The sequence below is a fragment of the Archocentrus centrarchus genome, chromosome 12 (genome assembly GCF_007364275.1).
Source record: "Archocentrus centrarchus isolate MPI-CPG fArcCen1 chromosome 12, fArcCen1, whole genome shotgun sequence".
In the NCBI taxonomy this organism is placed as follows: domain Eukaryota; kingdom Metazoa; phylum Chordata; class Actinopteri; order Cichliformes; family Cichlidae; genus Archocentrus; species Archocentrus centrarchus.
Window position 1 is genome coordinate 14116431 of NC_044357.1, and position 18849 is coordinate 14135279.

Genomic DNA, 18849 nt, shown 5'->3' on the forward strand with positions numbered 1-18849 from the left:
TTACATTGATTTACCTGCTTAGCTGATGTACATCCACCAATTATGGTTAGATTGTTCTTTTTCTAGACTGTTCTTTGCTGTGTGTGGAGACATTAATGGTGAATCGGTGCTCTCTTGCTGGTACAGGCTGTAAAAGTGGGCATTAAACTCTCTAGTGTCTCCCTCTTTCATGTCACCCAGTGTGAAGGCAGTGATATACCTCTGCCAGCACAGCTCCTATGTCCCATCTGTGCCTCACAGTGAGTGTTTGCAGCAGGCTGACAGTGCTACATTTACTGTGTGCAACATTAAATGCATCACCCACAATGGGTCTATCATATGGAAACTGCATCTTTTTGCAACTTCCGTAGCCGGGCAAGACGCTCTGTAGTGTTACTGCATGAATGCAGTTCAAGCTTCATCTGGCTGTCGCATGTCATATGGGACAGAGTGGTGGAAGACCGCTCTCTGAAACAGCACACCCATTCCTGTGCAGCTTCCCTGGTGTTACACTATTGTCTGCACTAACCTGTGTGCATCTGTGTAGCGTGTGTGTATCTGCCAGCTAAATATGCGATCTGAACACAGCAGCATCACACTGACGTGATCTTTGGTGACCTCTACGGTGCGAATGAAAGTTCACCAGTGACTGTTTTTACATCTCTGACTACCACCTGAGATGCTGCTAAGTGATCACATATGGAGAGGAAGGGAGGAAAAAGTGAAACGGCCAGAGTGGAGCTGAAATGAGGAACACATTTTCAGCTGCACTGTAGTCAAGCGTGTAGGCGTGGGGAGTGGGAGAGCTCTGCATCTACAGTAAGCGTGTATGCGTAGTCGTTCAGTGTGTACCAAGGGTGGCAGCAGACGGACGAAGCTAACACCATCCTTTGGGAGTTTCACTCATTCCTGCAGAGTTACCAAATCCAGGGAGTTACCATGCCTTAACACATACACTCACAGACAATTTATCTTGGCAGTTTGGCTCTGATAATCCTCATACAGTGGGGGTGGGGGGGGGTGGGGGACTTCCCTGCAGACTATAAACAAGCCAGACACAGCCACAGCTTATGGGCTCTGTTCGAAAGTATGGACCTTAAAACAAACAGGCAACTGTCAGACAGTGAAGCACTTTTCTAAGATTGCACTTCATATGAACCTTTAGTCATCTTCCTAACATTGTTAATTAAAGTGAGCAATTAAGGCTGGAACTGTATATTTTCTATTATTGGTTTAGTGCACAAATATTACAGGAACTCGCTATTTTGTGGGTAAAATTGTGGGTTTTACCTGAGCAACACCACAATTTCCAGTTATATAAGGCACACTAAGTAGCCATTGAGAGGCTTGTATCAACCAATAAATTCAATTCTTCCTTCATGAATAATGATTTACATTTTCTTTTTAGTGTGGGCCCATTCTCATAAGTCATGCACATTAAGACATAACATTTTTCTACTGTCATTTTGTACTGTATATTTAAAGTTCTCCATCTGAATTAATGCAGCATCCCACCCGTTTCCTCTTGTTCCCTTTTGCAAACCCTGCTTATAATTTAAAACTGTGTGTGTGTGCACCCATGTTATCATGCAGGACAGAGAGCTGTCTGACCTCACACAGGAAACTGCTCCATCACCAGCACATACAGCTGGACACAACCCAAATTCCCCACCACCACCACTCTCTGAAACACACCCAGACTAGAGTCAGACCTGCACAGTGAGGAGCAGCTACATGCCTAAATCCATCGACCCGAACAGCTCAGGGGTTCATACTAAAACGCCACTGTATCTGTGCGCAAGTGAAATGCAAAAATAACACCACCACCAAAGGCCTGCTCGGAGACAAAGCTAACGATACTTGGGGGCAAAACACTCTAAGCAACAACGTGTGTGGTCCACGGCTATACCAGGGACCCAGCTGAGCCAATGTGAATGTCTTAAAGTACAGTGAAACGCAGAAACAAGTCGTTTTACAGTCTGAGCAGACTCCCCCGCTCAATGGCAACATGTTAGCAAAACAGAGCTGAGCCTACAGTGAAACACAACGAGAAAGACGCTAATATCAAGAAATCCGCCACGAATAAACGCAGCAGCCGAAAAGCAAACCGCATCGATTATCTCACCGCTTACCCTCTCTTTGATGAAGTGGTGAAATATAAACAGAACTCGGCGAAAACAGGACAACGGTTTTCACTATTTTTCCTCACAGTGGGGTTATCTCTCTGCGCCGCCTGTCCCCGCTTCGTCGCTCCGCCCAGCCGCCATCATCCCTTGCTTGGGTGCGGCAAACGGGCAAATCTACGGCTCACTATTGGTCACTTAGGATCACGTGTGAAGTACCGTGGCCGCTGATTGGAGCGCTGGCTGTAAGCCCGCCCCGCAGGAATGGCTGGATTTATATTTCACCGCAAAAACTTAAAGCTTTCAAAACGGAAGGTACGCGGTTGAGGCGTGTCGCAGATGTTCATTTTTAATCAGCCCTTCATAGAACTACACTGCAATGTCAGGTTGTTAGAATATATACTGTGAATGCCATGTAGCTAGTAGATATTTTGAGAGCAGTACTGTTATCAGTTTTGACCTCCCAGGATTGTGTGAGTGGATGCTTCGCTGATCTTGATTAATGAGGATTTGTAGTAACATTCATTCATTACCCGTTGTGCATGTGATTGAAAATAAATAAAAAAAAAAACATGCTGACAATGATGTTGGAGCTATTTTGGAGGTTTGTGGTCATGCTGTGGTTTAATTATATAATTTAAACATGCGTGGGGTTTGCACATGCCTACCAAATGTATTTAGTATTGTGGGCTGAATATAAATAAAACTTGAATTGAGCTCATAATAATAATAAGTCAAAACAGTTCTCAGATGCATACGGTTACACTTTGATCCCGTGCATTCAGCAAACATGCAGTCAAATTGATTTCATGGTACCCTGGACGCCAGTTACATAACACTACCAGGGAGTAGGGTTGACGGCGGTTTTGGAGCCATTGCAGGGTTTAATTGTGGACAGCTGGACAGATAGTCGGCAGCCAGGGGGCGCAGTTAATTCATTTGCCATAACTGCAGCAGACTGTCTTTTCCATACAGTCTATGGCAATAGAGAAGTGATGTGCACGTGTGAGGGTAATGGTTCATGTAAACATAATGACTTGTTCAGTACTCACCACTAGATGGTACTGCTTTGTCACACTTGAGGTAGACACCTGCTTTGCTGTAAAGTAATACTGGTTTGTAGAGGTGGTGAAGCACTGACACTGTAGTGCCGTTGCATTGCACAGACAAGAGTTTCAATTACTGCGTCTCAGTGTAGGATAAATTAGGCAAATACATATAATGTAGCACCACATACTTACCACAGCCTCACTGCCTCCCACAAATGCTTTACCTGCCTTAGTTGTTTTGGTTTTGTGTTAATAACAGGCCACTAAATTCAGGGAAGTATGTAGGCAAATAAGTGTGCTTTACTGTAAAACAAATACCATGCATTTCATTATACATTTCATTGTACATAGCATATAAGAAAGTAGGAGCAAAAAGTAAAAGCAGAGTAAGCTGTAAGCTGCAACATAAATAAGAAGCCCAGAAAACTCCTTCCCTCTTCCACTTCTGCATGCTTTTGATAACATCTTGTGTGAATGCAGCATAAGGGTGCAATTTCCCACAGACTGCTTACCAGAAGAATAAAAATAAATCACAAGCAAACCTCTCCTCTCCTGCTATGTGTTGGTTTTCAATTATTATTATTATTTTATTAACGTGAAGTGAGCCGGTTCCACTGTTAGACTGCTCATGTACTGATATCATACATCCTCCGGGTATTGGTTTCAGGCTTTATTTCGTTAGAACTGTACTACCTTAAACTGTGCCCACCGTGGTAATACTGTGTAGAATGTAAAAACATATTGCACTTAATTTTTCTGAGTTTACCGTGATTACTTTTAATACAAATGGAGTACTGGGCCTGCCCTCTGACTCTTGTAGTGTTAATCCTGTCCTGTACCAGTTGACACACATACACTCTCCTCTTTACTGATCTCAGACCAGCACTGGCCCTTCCACTGTTGTGAATAATTGCGGTCTGCCTTGTAGCATGGATACACCAACGAGGGACTCTAAATATATCCATCCAGTGTGTCTGAAGGGCTCAGGCATGAAGATCATATACTTATAGTGGAACTCTACACCTTACTCTATTAATTTTTCCCATCTATTATGTGTGAGTGTGTGTCTACTTGTCTACTTAGTAGTCTGACACTCACTTATCTAGTTTTTGGATTTTATGCATTCATTTGATATTCTTATTTACAGCATTAAAATAAGTTTCTTTAATCCATATGTCCCTCTTTTTTTTAACACTAATAAACAGAAGTTTGCCTGTACATGAAAGAGTGACACAATAAAAAAAAGATGGGGCAGACAAGCTGAGAACAACCTTCAAAAACAAAGAATTATGACATATATCAATCAGATTAGTAAATAAAATATGTCATAAAATGAAGGTCTGCTATGTGATAATGAGAATCCTTTGAGCTCCAGTATTACATTTAAGTTTCAGCACGCATTCCTCCTCCTGGGTCACCTGTTTTCTCTTAGAAGCACATGTCACAGAGTGAGTGAAGATAAACCCAGCTGCTTTTCGTATTCATTTCAGGGCAGCACTGGCCGTCCCCTTTTAACTGCAGCCAACCTTCAGCTCAAAGCTCTCAAATCACCAGGGGCTGATATGAAAATAAACAATTTGCAGTTGACCAGAAGATGCCCGGCATATTTAAGGATATGGCCTAATTATTTCTCATTGCAATAAAGGCCATTAGAGGCTTATTGCAGCTCAGCTGGGCAGGTAAAGTTCTTGGCATTTGTTAGTCAGTGAATCCACAAAGTAGTCACAGAGGTAGACTGTGATACTGTTCTATCTTGTGGCAGCAGCAATGTGTCGTTGACTCAAAGATGGTATTGTTTTCAGCCTGCGGTGCCATGGAAAGCCCCACTCCCCTCCTCCTCTGTCCTGCACAACGAGACAAGGGTCAGTCTGTCTTTCCCCTCAGTGTGTTTTCAAGTCACTTCTCCTTCAAGAAAATATTGTGCAACCTTTGAACTTCAGCAGTGACCTTTCAAACCCACTGGCCCCACCTACAGATCCAAGGTAAGGGGTTGTTTACAAGGATATTAAAGTCGTGTTCTAATATGCATACAGTAAAGCAGTGCAAGCCTAATTTACCTATACCAATGTAGTATTTGCCAATTTTCTTTAACATCTTTCTATCCAGTCATAGTTTTGGATGAAAGTTTTAATCAACAGTGAAATAAGTAACAGCAAACATAAACAGATACTTTAAATACATGTAGACGAGTAGAAGAATATACAGCAAAAACTGAAGTTTTTACTGACAGTATAAAATACTGATAATAAAATATGAGTATGTAAAATAAATGTAAGGTGGACAGCAAAATATAATCATTAATCATAATCAAACGTGTATTTACGCACAGTATTTTAAGATGATATTCTTCAGTCTAGACAGACTGCACGGAGTCGAAAAGAAAAGAAAAGACCTGTCTGAATGTGCCTGAGCGCTCTCTGAAGTGTCTCGCCGCCTCCCTGCGCACCCTCCCCCTGTCCGCGGATATCTCAGCCCGGAGAGGTTTGAATCCGCTCTGTGGCCCCAGTCGCCGCCATGCTGAGCTGAGAGAGAGCGACAAACCAAACTTTGTCTCAACCCTCATCTCCGCACGCACCAGGACGAAGAAGAAAACTTCCCACAGTGAGTGCCTTTTACTTCAGTGAAGTGTTGAACCTGCGCTAGGTCGTCGGTGAAAGTAGCATGTGTACTTATTTTCTCTCTTTGAAACTCCGGAGTTTATTCGGGACTGGAGCCTCGCCGCTCCGTACTCGTGAGTGCCATCGCGGACTTCAAGCTCAGCTGCACTTGTTGCACTGTAGCTTAAACCCCAACAGAGACAAAGGGGAAAATGCATCGATGTAGTGTGTTTTATAAGTATATATATATATATATATATATATGTATTTTTTTTTAATTCTCCTGCTTGTTCGTTACTTGTTCTCGACGTTTCAAAGCAGAAAATAAGATGCTAGCAGCAGGCGGCCGCGGAGTCCACGCTGTTACTCTCGTTTAAGCGCAACCCCCCCCCCCAAAAAAAACCAAAACAAACTTCTGTGTTTTACTATCGCGCATCCACCAGCTCACACGTATCTTTCAAAGTCTTCATTTCCTCTTGCACATTTTTTTTTTTTTTTAAATGCCAGTCTGGCACCTTAGAGGTCAATCGAGGGTTTCTACCTCTTGGCATGCATAAATCAAGGGTGCTCTTTCACTGCAGCAACAAAAGCCCTTTATTGACAGCGCCGAAGCGCACGGCCACGTAACCAGAGTTTATATGAAGAACACCCAAATGTCACCGAGTGAAATAAATACCTGCAGCATGCACTTTTAGGCCTCTTGGGAGTTTCAGGAGTTCTCTACCTTTGAGGGCATGTTGTACCAAGAATTAGGGGTGGGGGGCAGGTAACTGCACATGGGTGTCATCAGCATATTTCACCTGCATGCCTGTTTAGTCTTAGGTAGTGTGCAGATTGCATGAAGTGTTGCCCCTCCTTGCCCTCTGACCTGGCTAACTGCATCTCTCTGTGACTGTTTTTGGTTCTTTGCATGAGCCTCCCATTCCTGCTCTTGACCTTCTGTAAGCATGGAGGGAAGGGCAAACTTATAGGAACAGGTGGCCTCTCGAGTTGTTCTTTTGATGGGAGCTGAAATGTCTGCTAGAAAACTAAATGGGAACTAGTTTTATAACTAGTGTAATTATTGCTTTAATTATAATTTCATCGGTTTTTTTATGGACTGGAGAATGTAAAAGAATAACTGGCTGCACATGCATGACAAGGTAGAATGAGATCATTTCAGTATTTTGGCTCAAAAAAATGCCTTCTTTTTTTATAACTCTAGTCTCTTTTGAAAGCTGTTTATCTCTAAAAATAATCTGTATATTAATCAATAATAATTGTTAGCTGTAGCTTAAGTCATGATAAATTGCAGTATTTGTCTTACCTCTTGCCCTTTATCGTTTGATTTGATAGAAAATGTTTTAATGACCGAATGCTCTTCACTTGAGAGTAATGAACTGTCGCTGATATATTATAATATACAGGCCTGGTTCATATTGCATGAGCACTGTGGAATTTTGGAAAGTGCCATCCCTGTAGTTTTTTTTCTTTTCCCTGAAATGCCACCGTGGTGTTTTCACCGCTTTGTTTGTGACATTACCCACCGCCCTTCTCCCTCATTGTCGTTCAGCATGTCAGCCTTCCCTGGTGGCTTCAATATGTAATTCTTCTGCCTCGTCGCTTTTGATTCCACAGGTCCTCGGAGGGTCATATTAGGCATGGGGGCAACCACCCGGATCTTGTCAATATGATGGGCTGGCTGGCATCAGAGGAAGCCAGAATCATGTCAGCCAGGGCCTTAGGGGGCCCAGAGAGCTAGCCAGAACAGGATATTGCTGTGTGATCATTCACCAGCAGTAGACAAATCATTAAACCACTGGCTGCCTGCTGCTGAGCGGGTCAGGCATTTCTGTCTGTCACTCTGACTTTCTCTTGGATTAGAGGTTTTAGTTGTGTTTTAAGGTTGCCAGTGCTCCTCCTGGTTTTGGAACATCTGTTGGAAAGAGAGGTAAATGTAGATTTAATATTGACCTTAAAAGTTGGGAGGTTACAGTATATTTTATTTTATCTTCTCATAGCAGATTTGGATGGGTGATTAGTTCCTGTTAGCTGAAAAATTGAGCTTTCAGAAGCCCCCCCCCCCCCCCCCCCCCCACACACACACACACACACACACACACACACACACACTCACTTACTTAAACACACTTTAATTTGAAGCACAAGATTCACATGTGCTAAATGAAATCACGCAGGACTTGCTAATGATAACCATGCACAACCTATCTTTAGAGTCCTTTAATAAAATATATATATTATATTATATGGGGCATTCAATCAGGGACTGCATGGCTGAAAGACGGCTTTGTTTTAACTTGAACTTTGTGCAGAAATGGCATTTGTTTTGGATGTCAGGGGATATTTATTTGGACGCCTTGTTTGGGTTTCAGACCGAGCTCTGGCTGTTTGTCAAATTTCTCTCTCCTAAAAAGTATTGAAATTGGTTCTCGCTGGAGCGTATCCAGTGTTCCATATAGGACGCTCACTTTAAGCACACATACTGCGTTTGTGTTCAGATGCAAATGCAATTATTCAACCAAATTAAAGACCCCACTTTTAGACATGCCACCTTTCTTCACATGCCTAAACTGTCACGTAATTGAATAAACTCTTAATTGATTTGACCTGAGCACCCCCCCCGCCCCCAGTTGCCTGCCAGCTCATCTCTCTGAAAAGAAAGAAAAAAATACCTGCAATTGATCTGGGCAGTGGCACCTTCCCCCTCCTGCTGTGGATGTCACTGTAAAAAGGTGTTTTCTTTGATGATGCACGCAACTCTCATTGTTCCCTCCTCCTAATTAGCAATCCAATTGTCCTTAGGCAGATGAGTCTGTAAACATGATTCTCCTTGTTTAAAGCACAGCCTTCACACTGGGTGCTGCAGGATGAGACCTGCAAGTCTTAGAACACTCATAAGTCAGTGTTTATGGAAATAAGGTGGGTGCATTTGATGTATGGCTCATTGTTTTGGTCTTGCAGGAGTTAAAGGGTAGGGGTCAGGGGCCAGCTTGTGCTGCTCTGATGTTGAGGTGTGCTCAGTGAAATGGACATCTGTGGCGACCCCCCCCCCTCTTCCCCACTTCCTTCTTCCTTTTGACCCTCCCACCCCCCCCCCAGCCACACCCTAGTATCCCTCAGGCTGGAATAATTTCATTCTGGCTACAGAGTAGCATCTGGCTCCACATCAGCAGCAGACAGTGGCATGTGTAGGCACTTTTATGTCTGCATGCATGTTACTGGCCGTGAATAATGCACTACTGCATTCCAGAGATTGCTCAGCAAAATCGTCTCATGATTGAATGGTGGTTTTGAGTCAGCGTGGCCGAAGGCAAACACTGGGTGTGAAATCATGCTCCGTGTCTTTTGTTAAGCGTGTTTTGATAAAATATTCCTATAGTAGTCCACACCCTTCAAGGCTTGGCTGCTGTAATGGTTTTTTTATTCACTAAATGTAGCAATTGAATTAAGGACCAGAGCGTTTAGTTACAAGTTAGGGAGTGTGGCAACAATAATCACGATAATGAAACTGTACAGGAAAGCTGTGAAAATTCCCAAGATGCTGGCCCCCGCAGCTATGACTGATATTGCTGAGAGAGCAGGAAGCTTACTGATCCAGCGCTGCCGCGCTATCGACAGCTTACTTAATGTTTTGAAAAGGTTCCCAGCGTCGTGTTGCTGAGAGCAGGGAGCTGGAAAGGAATGGAGATGGGAGAGTGAGCCTACATACAGTACATTCTGTCGCTTTGGAGAATATCACCGTGTGACACAGCTGACAGGAGAGGTGATTTGGTCCATCTTTCATCTGTAACAAAGTAGCTGTTCTTTTGTCAAGTGCACAGTAGGATTTGTTTATAGAGGATAGTCTTCTTTTGTCAGCTTGACGTCACTCACCGTTTGATAGTTCACTGTTTGCATAGACAGGAAGAAGTCCCAGCACCTCTTATTCATGTCCTGAGGATGTAAACTGTCTTTGCAGTCAACCTGCGTGTTTCTGTCACTCGAGGCTGAATGCAGCACTGAAGGAGTGCACTGGCTGAACCTGCAGTCCCCATTCACTCCTTAAAGGAGTGACCAAAAAAAAAAAATGTCTCCTCAACAATAGACACACTCCCACAGATGCACACACACAGTCACTACCCTAACCTCCCCTTCCCCCATCTTCTTTCCCCCTTACCCGCCACCCCCAAATTGTCCCCCTCCCCCTCCTCAGCAATTGTGTGCATTGATGCTTTCCAGAGGCGCGATCTCCGTGCTCTCGCTCTCCGCTGGTGAGAAGTGTTTGACTGCTACGACAGGGGGGAACGGGAATGCTGGCTGTTTCGCGTTACACTCAGATGGAGACAGCCTGTCACTGGCATGCGCCAAAGTGAAATAGGTCTTGAATGCAAGGACTGTCTCTCCACCCTTTGCAGCATCTTGTGCTCTCTTTTTTTTTTTTTTTTTCCCCTTCAGTGTTGATCATGCTAGATGGAGAGAGAGAGAGACAGAAAGCTTTTGACTGGGGAGTAGAGAAGGAGGAGGTGACAGACTAGTTGTGCTGGATGGTCATATTTTATTTTATTTTTTTCCATTTGTCATGCAAACCTTTGATGACTTTACCAGTAATAACAGTGTGACAGAGCCAGGTTGGAAGAGCCTCTCCCACTGCGTTTTTTTTTTCCCTCTCAACCTGCAGGATCTTCCCACTCAGATTATGGTAAGATGCACGTCGCACAGAGCTTGTGTTGACACCGACAACTGTATCGACAGCTGCCTTCTGACAATGATACCCCCCCCCCCCTTTGTGTTTTTTTTGTTTGTTTGTTTTGTTTTTTTGCAATAGCAGAATATGTCTTTCAAAGCTTGCTCATTAGGGTGGAAAGAGTGGCCAAAACGGTGCATGCTATTTTTACCCAAATTTCCTCTGAGAGGTAAATAATTCAGTGTGCTGAGGGATGCAGTAAAGGAGTTTCCACTGTACCTTATTTGCTTTTTGTCTCCCTTTGGCTGTGTAAATTAGAAAAGGATGATATATTTTTATGTAAATGTTTTTTTGTCAGGTGTGGAAAGAGTTTGTCTTCTTACAGGGTGTTGATAAATCTCCCTCGAGGTGGGAAGGAGTGGTATTACCCCCGCCTCACCTTGGACATTTAAAATTTTCCTGTAGCATGCCACAAGTTGGTCTCTTTAACTGGGCATTAAATCCTTGGAGAAACAATGCTGTGTTTGATTTTTCTGTGAGTGCCAGCTGTAGATAGATCAAATGTGTCTTCTCACTTCCCTTCACTGTTCTTCTAGCTTTGAGCAGGTCCTCTCTCTGCTTTGCACGTGTGGAAACCAACAAACCGCCACTAGCTGCAAATTTCTAGCAGCACAGTTACTAAGCCAGCATCCAGGCACTCCATCATTGTTTGCATGAGGAGGAGAAGGCAGTTTAATTTGGGGTTCTGGGTAAGGAACTCCTCACTTTGCAGGAAAACACCAAATGGGTCCATCACCACAGTGAGCATGGAGCAGTTTCATACTTGGGTGGATGCCACAGTGTGCAAAAGAGTGGCCTCTTGCATATTTGGGAAGTTCAGTGTTGAATATTGAAAGAAACGCTGACATTTGGTTTATCCTGGTGTTATGGATGAATTCAAAATTATTACCCAAATTCATTTAAATATCAGGTCTGTTTGTTGTGATATCGGCTTTTATCCCTTTTTGAAAAATAATTCCGATAACAACAGCCACTGAGGGAGCAGAGGAAATGGCCTCTAAATCGATTACCATCAATTACTTGGGTGTATACAGATAATGCACATTTCTGCCCTGCCGATAAAAGACGGACAAAAGTTCAGTGAACTTCTATATGACTGGTAAATGAAATCAATGCACCGGAGAGAAAAAAGAAGCCCGGCAGATGTAAAGTTTAGAGTTCAGGACAGAGTTGAACAGTAGCTGTTTGCATAGGTAAAAGGAGCAGGAAAAAGCCATGGTCTGCACACAGACTGATTGGCTGCTGCTGGTCATCTTTTGGGTTTGAGGGTGGTTGGATTGGACAGGGTGGGGCAGAGACCTTATTTTTGCTGCTCAGCTCTTCATGTACGTTTAACTGTTTAACATTGGTATTTTAATGTTTATCTGCTTATAGCAGCTAAATCCCACTCTTGCATGTTGCAGTCTGTGTTATGTTAACACATAACCGAGCATAATCTATAATTCTAATGTGCAATCATAATCTTTTAAAGTCAGATAAGCTGAGGAGTTAATGCCAGGTTTGGAGATTGAGCATCAGTCAGCGGGACACAGGCAGGATGGGCCTCATTTGATCGGCTTATTAAAATTTCAGATTCAGAATCCTGGCAGGGAAGTTAATCTGCTGATTATGACTTATGTGCATCATTAGAGGTGTCATTTTTATTTTATATATATAATCTCACCATATTGATCATTATGTTCTGACCTTTTCATAATTGATGATTGATGAATTATTCATCCTTTGATGCTGGATTTATAATCAGCCCCACTGATCCTCCACCGTTTCATGGTGTCTATTCACTGCCCGGTGGGCTTCTTGGTGCACTCTATTTATGCTAGCTAGCTGGCTGGTTGGCTGCTTTGGTAACTATGGAAACAGTAAATCTGAACAGACCAGGCCTTGCTTGGCTAATTGTGAGCAAGTGAAGCGTGTCTGCAAAACTTAGATCTAGTCCCAGCCTGCAGTATGGTGTCTTAGGTGTTTTTTTTTTTTTTTTTGTTTGTTTGTTTTTTTATCTCCACAAAGTTGTGTTTTTTGGAACTAAAACATTTGCTGAACTCAACCTTTTTTCATAAAGAAATTGAGTTGCTTGACTTACACACACAGAATGGAATAATGATCATAATTTGTGGGGACAATGACTTTACAAGATGGCTAATTTTACTGAAAAATAAATGAATCCAAATTTGAACACAGTTGCTGCAGATTTGTTAGCTGCACATCCATGATACGAATCTCCCATTCCACCACATCCCAAAGGTGCTCTATTAGATTGAGATCTGGTGACTGTGGAGGCCATTTCAGCGCAGTGAACTCACTGTCGTGTTCAAGAAACCAGGTTGAGATGATTTGAGCTTTGTGACATGGAGTGTTCTCCTGCTGGAAGAAACCATCAGACCAGGCAATGTTTTTCCAGTCTTTTGTTGTCCAAACCTGGTGAGGCTGTGTGAACTCTAGCCTCAGTTTCCTATTCTTAGCTGGCAGGAATGGTACCTCATGTGTTTGTCTGCTGCTTTAGCCCATCTGTTTCAAAGTTTGATGTGTTGTGCATTCAGAGATGCTCTTCTGCATACCTTGATTGTAATGAGTGTTTATTTGAGTTACTGTAGCCTTCCTATCAGCTTGAAGCAGTCTGGCCATTCTCCTCTGACCTCTGGCATCAACAAGGCATTTTTCACCTAAAGAACTGCTGCTCACTGGATATTTTCTCTCTCTTTTTGGACCATTCTCTGTAAATCCTAGAGGTGGTTGTGTGGGAAGATCCCAGTACATCAGTAAAATACTCTGAATGGGGCATGGTGGTTGGTGCCAACTGGTCTAAGTAACTTAAATCACCTTCCTTCCCCATTCTGATGCTCAGTTTGAAATACAGCAGGTCATCTTGACCAGGACTGCATGCCATTTTAACAGGGTGGGTTGCTTTAAAAAAAAAAATCATACCTGGTATGGTTGTCATGGGTGGGTAAATTATCATTATAGACCAAAGCAGCATTTTTGTAAAAATGTTTATTACTGCTGTAAAGTTAGATATTTGAACATAGGAGTCTATGGGGATTGACTCATTGGAGTCAGTCTCAAGTTGTCATTCAAAGAACTGCAATTTTTGGCACTTTTGCACTGGCTTTATTTTTCAGCCCCATCATGACCTGCATTCATCACTGTTATTTATACACAAAAGAATAAGTGAAAACAGTTATTTGGGGCATCATGTTGAATGTCATCTTGTCTACTTACTGCAGTAATGAATGAATGATTTACTCTAACCCAACTTTGTTTTTTAAACTCTCTTGTAGACCTGTGCTGTGACCTTTGTCTGCCGGGCCTCTCGCTCAACCGTTTCAGCCGTGTGAAGGAAAGTGAAAAGAAGATTTAATGAATCAGTATTCGCTAGCCGATGTCATGACCGACAAGTAAGTGATTTATCTTTATTTTCCTGGTTGGTTGGTGTATAGATGTGCAAAGGGCTCACTGTATTCTGGCCTTTTGTTTGAGTATGAAGTAAGCAGATGATGCTTGCTCTTGTGGTTGTGCTTCTCTTGCTCTGCACCAGATAGTAAGCGTTCCTGTGAGTGTGTTGTCATGCAGAAGTCGAGGAGGAACGGGTTCAGATCACGCAGAGAGAGGTTTGTTGTGTTTGGGGGGGAGGCTGGTGGTAAAAAGACAGTCTGTTTTGCCACCGTAGATGTATGTCATTTGGATCGGGGCTAATTTGCATTCTCGTTCACTGTGCTGGCATGTTGCTGTTGCTGCTAACTGCTCTTTATTTCCACGACAAAACACATTCGTTTAAAGGGGTTTTCAGCCTATTCCATACTGCCTCTTCTTTTGCTCATTCTTTGCATTCTTCTCTGTTCTTCATCGTTTCCCTTCCCCCTTTTCATTTTGCAGGTCTCTATCTATACTTGTCTATCTCCTTTCTCTTTTTTGTCTCTATTGTCAACTCGGCCTTTGCCTCTCAGTCTAGTGTTTGTTGGGATTCGATCTGTAGAGATCTATGGAGAATTTGGGTGCAGTAGGAAAAACAATCTGCTGTCAGCATTAGATAAAGTGGTGCAGGTCAGTCAGCAGGCACAAAAACTGCAAAAAAAGAAAAGGCCAAACAAGGCCAGGACTATTACGTGCTTGAGTTACAGAGAAAAAAAAAAAATTGGCCTGTAACAAAACCAAAGAAAGAGGATGGATGAGGCTTGTGTGGGAATTGGTAAAGAGACAGATGTTTATATGCACAGAGCAGAGCTGATAAGATGTTTTTAGATGCGAGTCAGTGCCTCCGGCGTCCCTCCACTTATTGCTAATGCACCTGTTAACCCTTTTGAGAGTGCAACAGGAAAAGGGTGGATCTGGTGAATCATTCTGTCTTTATATGAAATAGGCCTTTGGGTGTCTCCCCTGGTTTTCACTGGCACTCTATAATGTCAGCGTAAAATATCATGCATCTAGTTTAGTAAATCCGAATAATCCCATATTTGCCCGTAGGGGAATTTCCCTTGCAAATTAGAAGGTTCCCTTAAGGATGCATTGCAATTTTTGCAGAGCCAGTCGTTTTTATAATGATTTGGATGCAGCATAAAGAAAATAAGATATACTTGGAAACTTTATTTTGAAAACAAGACACGACAGAGTTTTTATTAAGCCTCGGCTGCACCGAATCAATTGTAGTGAGGAATGGGAGTTTCTAAGTAAGAGATGATGATGTTGACAAGCTGCCCCGCTGGATGAAAGGTATCCCAGCAACCAGAAAGTAGTGGTGGTGGTGGTGTGGGGGTAGCTTATTGTGTGCTAGATGCTCGCCTGTGTTGTAGGATGATTGTTTGACTGGGATGAATGATAAATGTTATGCTGAAAGGAAGTGAGGGGAAAAGTTGGAGGACGTGCCCCCCGACGGTAACGGCGAACAAAGCGTCCCTCTGCATGGGTCTGTTTAAGATTCACACAAAGACAGAAGAAGACAGCTACTTATTTTCTCTCCAACACACTCTCTCTCTCTCTAATGACCCCTACTTCTTTTTTTTTTTTTTCCTCTTTCTTAGCTCACTTATGAGCAAACATTTACACATAGCTGGCTATCAGTGGACATTCCTACAGACATGTGCATTCCAGTTGTTATTCCCAAATCCAAGCTGGCCTGTGGAAACATGAGAAACTCATAGAATATTTGGTGTTGTGGGGTTAGCAATAATTTTCTGGCACTCTTTTAATCAAAGAGGCTTTGATCTGTGCTTTCCAATCAGAGGTTGTGTTTTTGAGTCAGAAGCTGATTATCCATCTGCAGATGTGTTCTTGTGTCCTCAGACATGAACATGTTTCAGTTGCTGGATTTTCCTTTTATACCAGGATGCTTTGGGATGAGGAAAGGTTCTAAAGCCAGATTTGCTCCATGGTGCTTGGAGGCAGTTTTTTTTTTTTTTTTTTTTTTTTCCCACCCCGTTTAAATTCAAGCCTGCATAATCCTCTACAACACAGTGCTTTGTGTGTGTATGTATGTGCGCTAAAGTGCAGAGTCCATGCACCCTCCGTGAATGTTAAATTAACAGGAATTTCACCTATTTTTATTTTAATTTTTTCCCCTTTAAAGAGTTGCATCAGGGTTGACTATATTACATCACATAGGAAAGAAGAGAATCACAGTGACACAGAGATACAGATATAAGTATGCTAAGTGTAAGCTCTTCATTGTGAATTGCATCTCCATCTGGTGCCTCTGGTCTTTAAGGAAAACAGGGACAGCATGATCAAAAAAATGCATTGTTCCTTAAGCCCTCAAACCATACTATCATGTTTCTTTCTGTAACCATTCCCTTCTTGTTTTTTCCATAAGCAGATTCCTCCACCTACTCATTTTTCCTCATTCTTCTCATCCTCTCTTCCCTTTCTACATATCGAAGTTGTTTTTTTTTCTCTCTTCATCTGTTGCTATCATTTTCCTTCCCTCCCCCACCTGTGGTGGTGTTCGCTGACAGCCTTGTCAGAGACTTGGGATGTTTATAGATGGACAGTAATGGTATCTGTACAGTGTGCATGCACACAGGGTTGGGGGCATTTACTAGAATGATCACACTGCTATAGAGATGTTTTGCCAGCCTAGTGCATATATTTGCTTATCTATATCAGTCTAGGCCTCATGCATGCGTTCACATCTCAGGGGAGTGAGGATGGAGCTGATTGTGTTAAACGGCTGCTTACAGTGAAAACCACAGTGCCAGTTAGAAATGTGCTAAATGTTGCAGCTTTGTGAGTAAAGATATTTAAAGGCCTTGTTTTGTAGTGCACTCCAAATCTGCAGTTTGACTTGTTTATTGGAGGTTAATTAGTGCACACTTCCTAGTCTCCTCCAGCCACCTGAATAAAATGAGGAATATTCATCATCTTTGGTCATATTATCATGCAGTAGTAATTTTTTTAAACAGTGTCCGATGCCATTGATCCAGACCAGAATATCTCAGCAAGGATTGGATGGATTATCGTGGGCATTTATGCCCAATTTGTTGCTCCTCATAAGATAAATTCTGATCAGTTAAATAATGGCCAGACCTTCCCTCTGGGGTGACATTTGTAGGTTTGAGCAAATTGTTTCAACAACTGTGGGATGAATTGACAATAAATTAGCACATTTCCTGTTCAAGGTGAACAGCAGCCACTTTTAATCCTTCGTTTTCCCTGTTGTGTCACAGTCAGGTCAGAATTTTTTGCCCAGCAGTTGGATTTATCACATAAACTAATGACACTTCCATCAGCCTCAGCTGCACTTTGTGCTGATTGAAACATGCTAGCAGGCTAACATGCTAACCTAAGAAGATGAATATAGTAATACCCGCTCAAAATAAACATTTTTACTTCGGGAATTGTGTCAGCATGTGGAAAGCAGCTATTCAGAGTAGCTCTGTACCTGTAGCCTCAAAGTTTGTGTGATGACTCGCCAAAAGCCGCTTGCATGACTGGTGAGTTACTGCGTATTTTCATGAATGGGAGCTAAAGTAGACATCTGAGACATTTAAAACAAACTTTTGGGTTTGGCTTGAACTGTTGACTTGTTGAATTTCTTGCCAGTTTAAAGTTTATGACACGTGCACTGTAAGATATTAAGATATGTGGCCCAATACTTTTGTCAACCTAGTGTAATCTAAGAGTGCAGCTAGTGGAAGTAGTTTATTCAAAGTACCTGAATTCATCACTGTTAACTAGAGGGCTTGACAAGAAGGGCTCAATAGCCCATCCCATCCTGTCAGTATGTTTACCATAGGGTGGGTTTCTGAAGTAGGGCTATTAAAACGTTTGCTCTGGCTTGAAGAGTCTTCAGAAGGTCACATATGCCCCATCCTCATTCAGGTCCACTCATCAATTAAAAAACCCAGACCCGTGACATTTCCATTTCCTCTCTGTCCCTTCTCCAGACCAGCGTGTCACCAAGGGCGTGTTTTGGGGCACTGCTGGGCTCGCACCCAGTCTCGACACCCACTAAGGACATCCTGAATTAAGACATGTGAAGGCTTGGTGTCACTTGTGTCATTGGGGTTCGTGGGTGCACAGTTAAAAACTCTGTATAATCTGTCAGGGGGTTTTGTGGGAGCCGAGGAAAGCCAAGTCAAAGTGCTTCCTGAAGATGTCGAGGGGGATGCACCCTTTGGCCTACGGCTCATCAATCTTACGTCTGTCATCTACTCCCAGCGCTCCATTGATGCTGTCAGAGAGGCAGGGAGATGATGCAGCATGCATTGTCGCTTGTTTGCATACAGGGTTTTCTGTGTGTGTGTGTGTGTGTGTGTGTGTGTGTTGTAGTGAAGAATGGTAAAGAGTGGAAGAAGATGGGTGAGAAACACAGTGATACATTGTGCATTGACCTTGATGTTTGTCTAGAGCTCCAAGAATCATAAAACTGATCTGAAGTAATGTGCTATAATTTATGGTAAATAAAAATCGATACCTGAAGAAAGAAATGTATTAGTCTAAATATTGGCAGACATCTCCCACCTCATTACAGAATACTGAATAATAATAAGCGTGAAACCTGAAAAGAGTGGTAATATGCTGTTAATGTTCATGCACAGCTGAAGCTTTATTCGTGTGATCAGAGAACTAACCATGCTCGTAGTCATCACTGCTTAACATAATCTGATTATTCTTTTATACAGTAGTGTAGGGGGCCTCCATTATAGTAGCTTACCAAGCAAATGCTAATGAATCTGCATATTTGGGTTGATTTAGTTGACCTGGATTCACTTGAGTGGAACATTTATCTCCTTGTTCTAGGACAGATTTGGGTGCTTCTCCGGCACCGATAGCTTTAGTCTTTTTTTAAAAATTATTATTATTGTTTTACTGATATTTGCTTATCTTTGTTTAAAGAGAAATCGAAGATTGGTTCTTTAAAAGAACCTGTTGAAACTGACCCTGAGTCA

General features: G+C 42.5%; 2 protein-coding genes across 18 annotated transcripts in view; one reads left to right on the plus strand and one right to left on the minus strand.

Annotated features, from left to right (window-relative positions):
• add1 (adducin 1 (alpha)) overlaps nt 1-2251 on the minus strand; it is a 28033-nt gene extending 25782 nt beyond the window's left edge. For all 15 annotated transcript variants that reach the window (XR_004020731.1, XM_030743407.1, XM_030743406.1 and 12 more), the window contains exon 1: nt 2112-2251. The gene's annotated coding sequence lies outside the window, so the exon portion shown is untranslated. The remainder of the gene's footprint in view (nt 1-2111) is intronic.
• Nucleotides 2252-5621: 3370 nt separating this feature from the next.
• Nucleotides 5622-18849, plus strand: part of sema4d (sema domain, immunoglobulin domain (Ig), transmembrane domain (TM) and short cytoplasmic domain, (semaphorin) 4D) — a 39648-nt gene continuing 26420 nt past the window's right edge. For all 3 annotated transcript variants that reach the window (XM_030742610.1, XM_030742609.1, XM_030742608.1), the window contains exons 1-2: nt 5622-5752; nt 13747-13863. In XM_030742610.1, the coding sequence (XP_030598470.1) occupies nt 13826-13863 (38 nt within the window). In that variant the 5' untranslated portion in view covers nt 5622-5752; nt 13747-13825. The remainder of the gene's footprint in view (nt 5753-13746; nt 13864-18849) is intronic.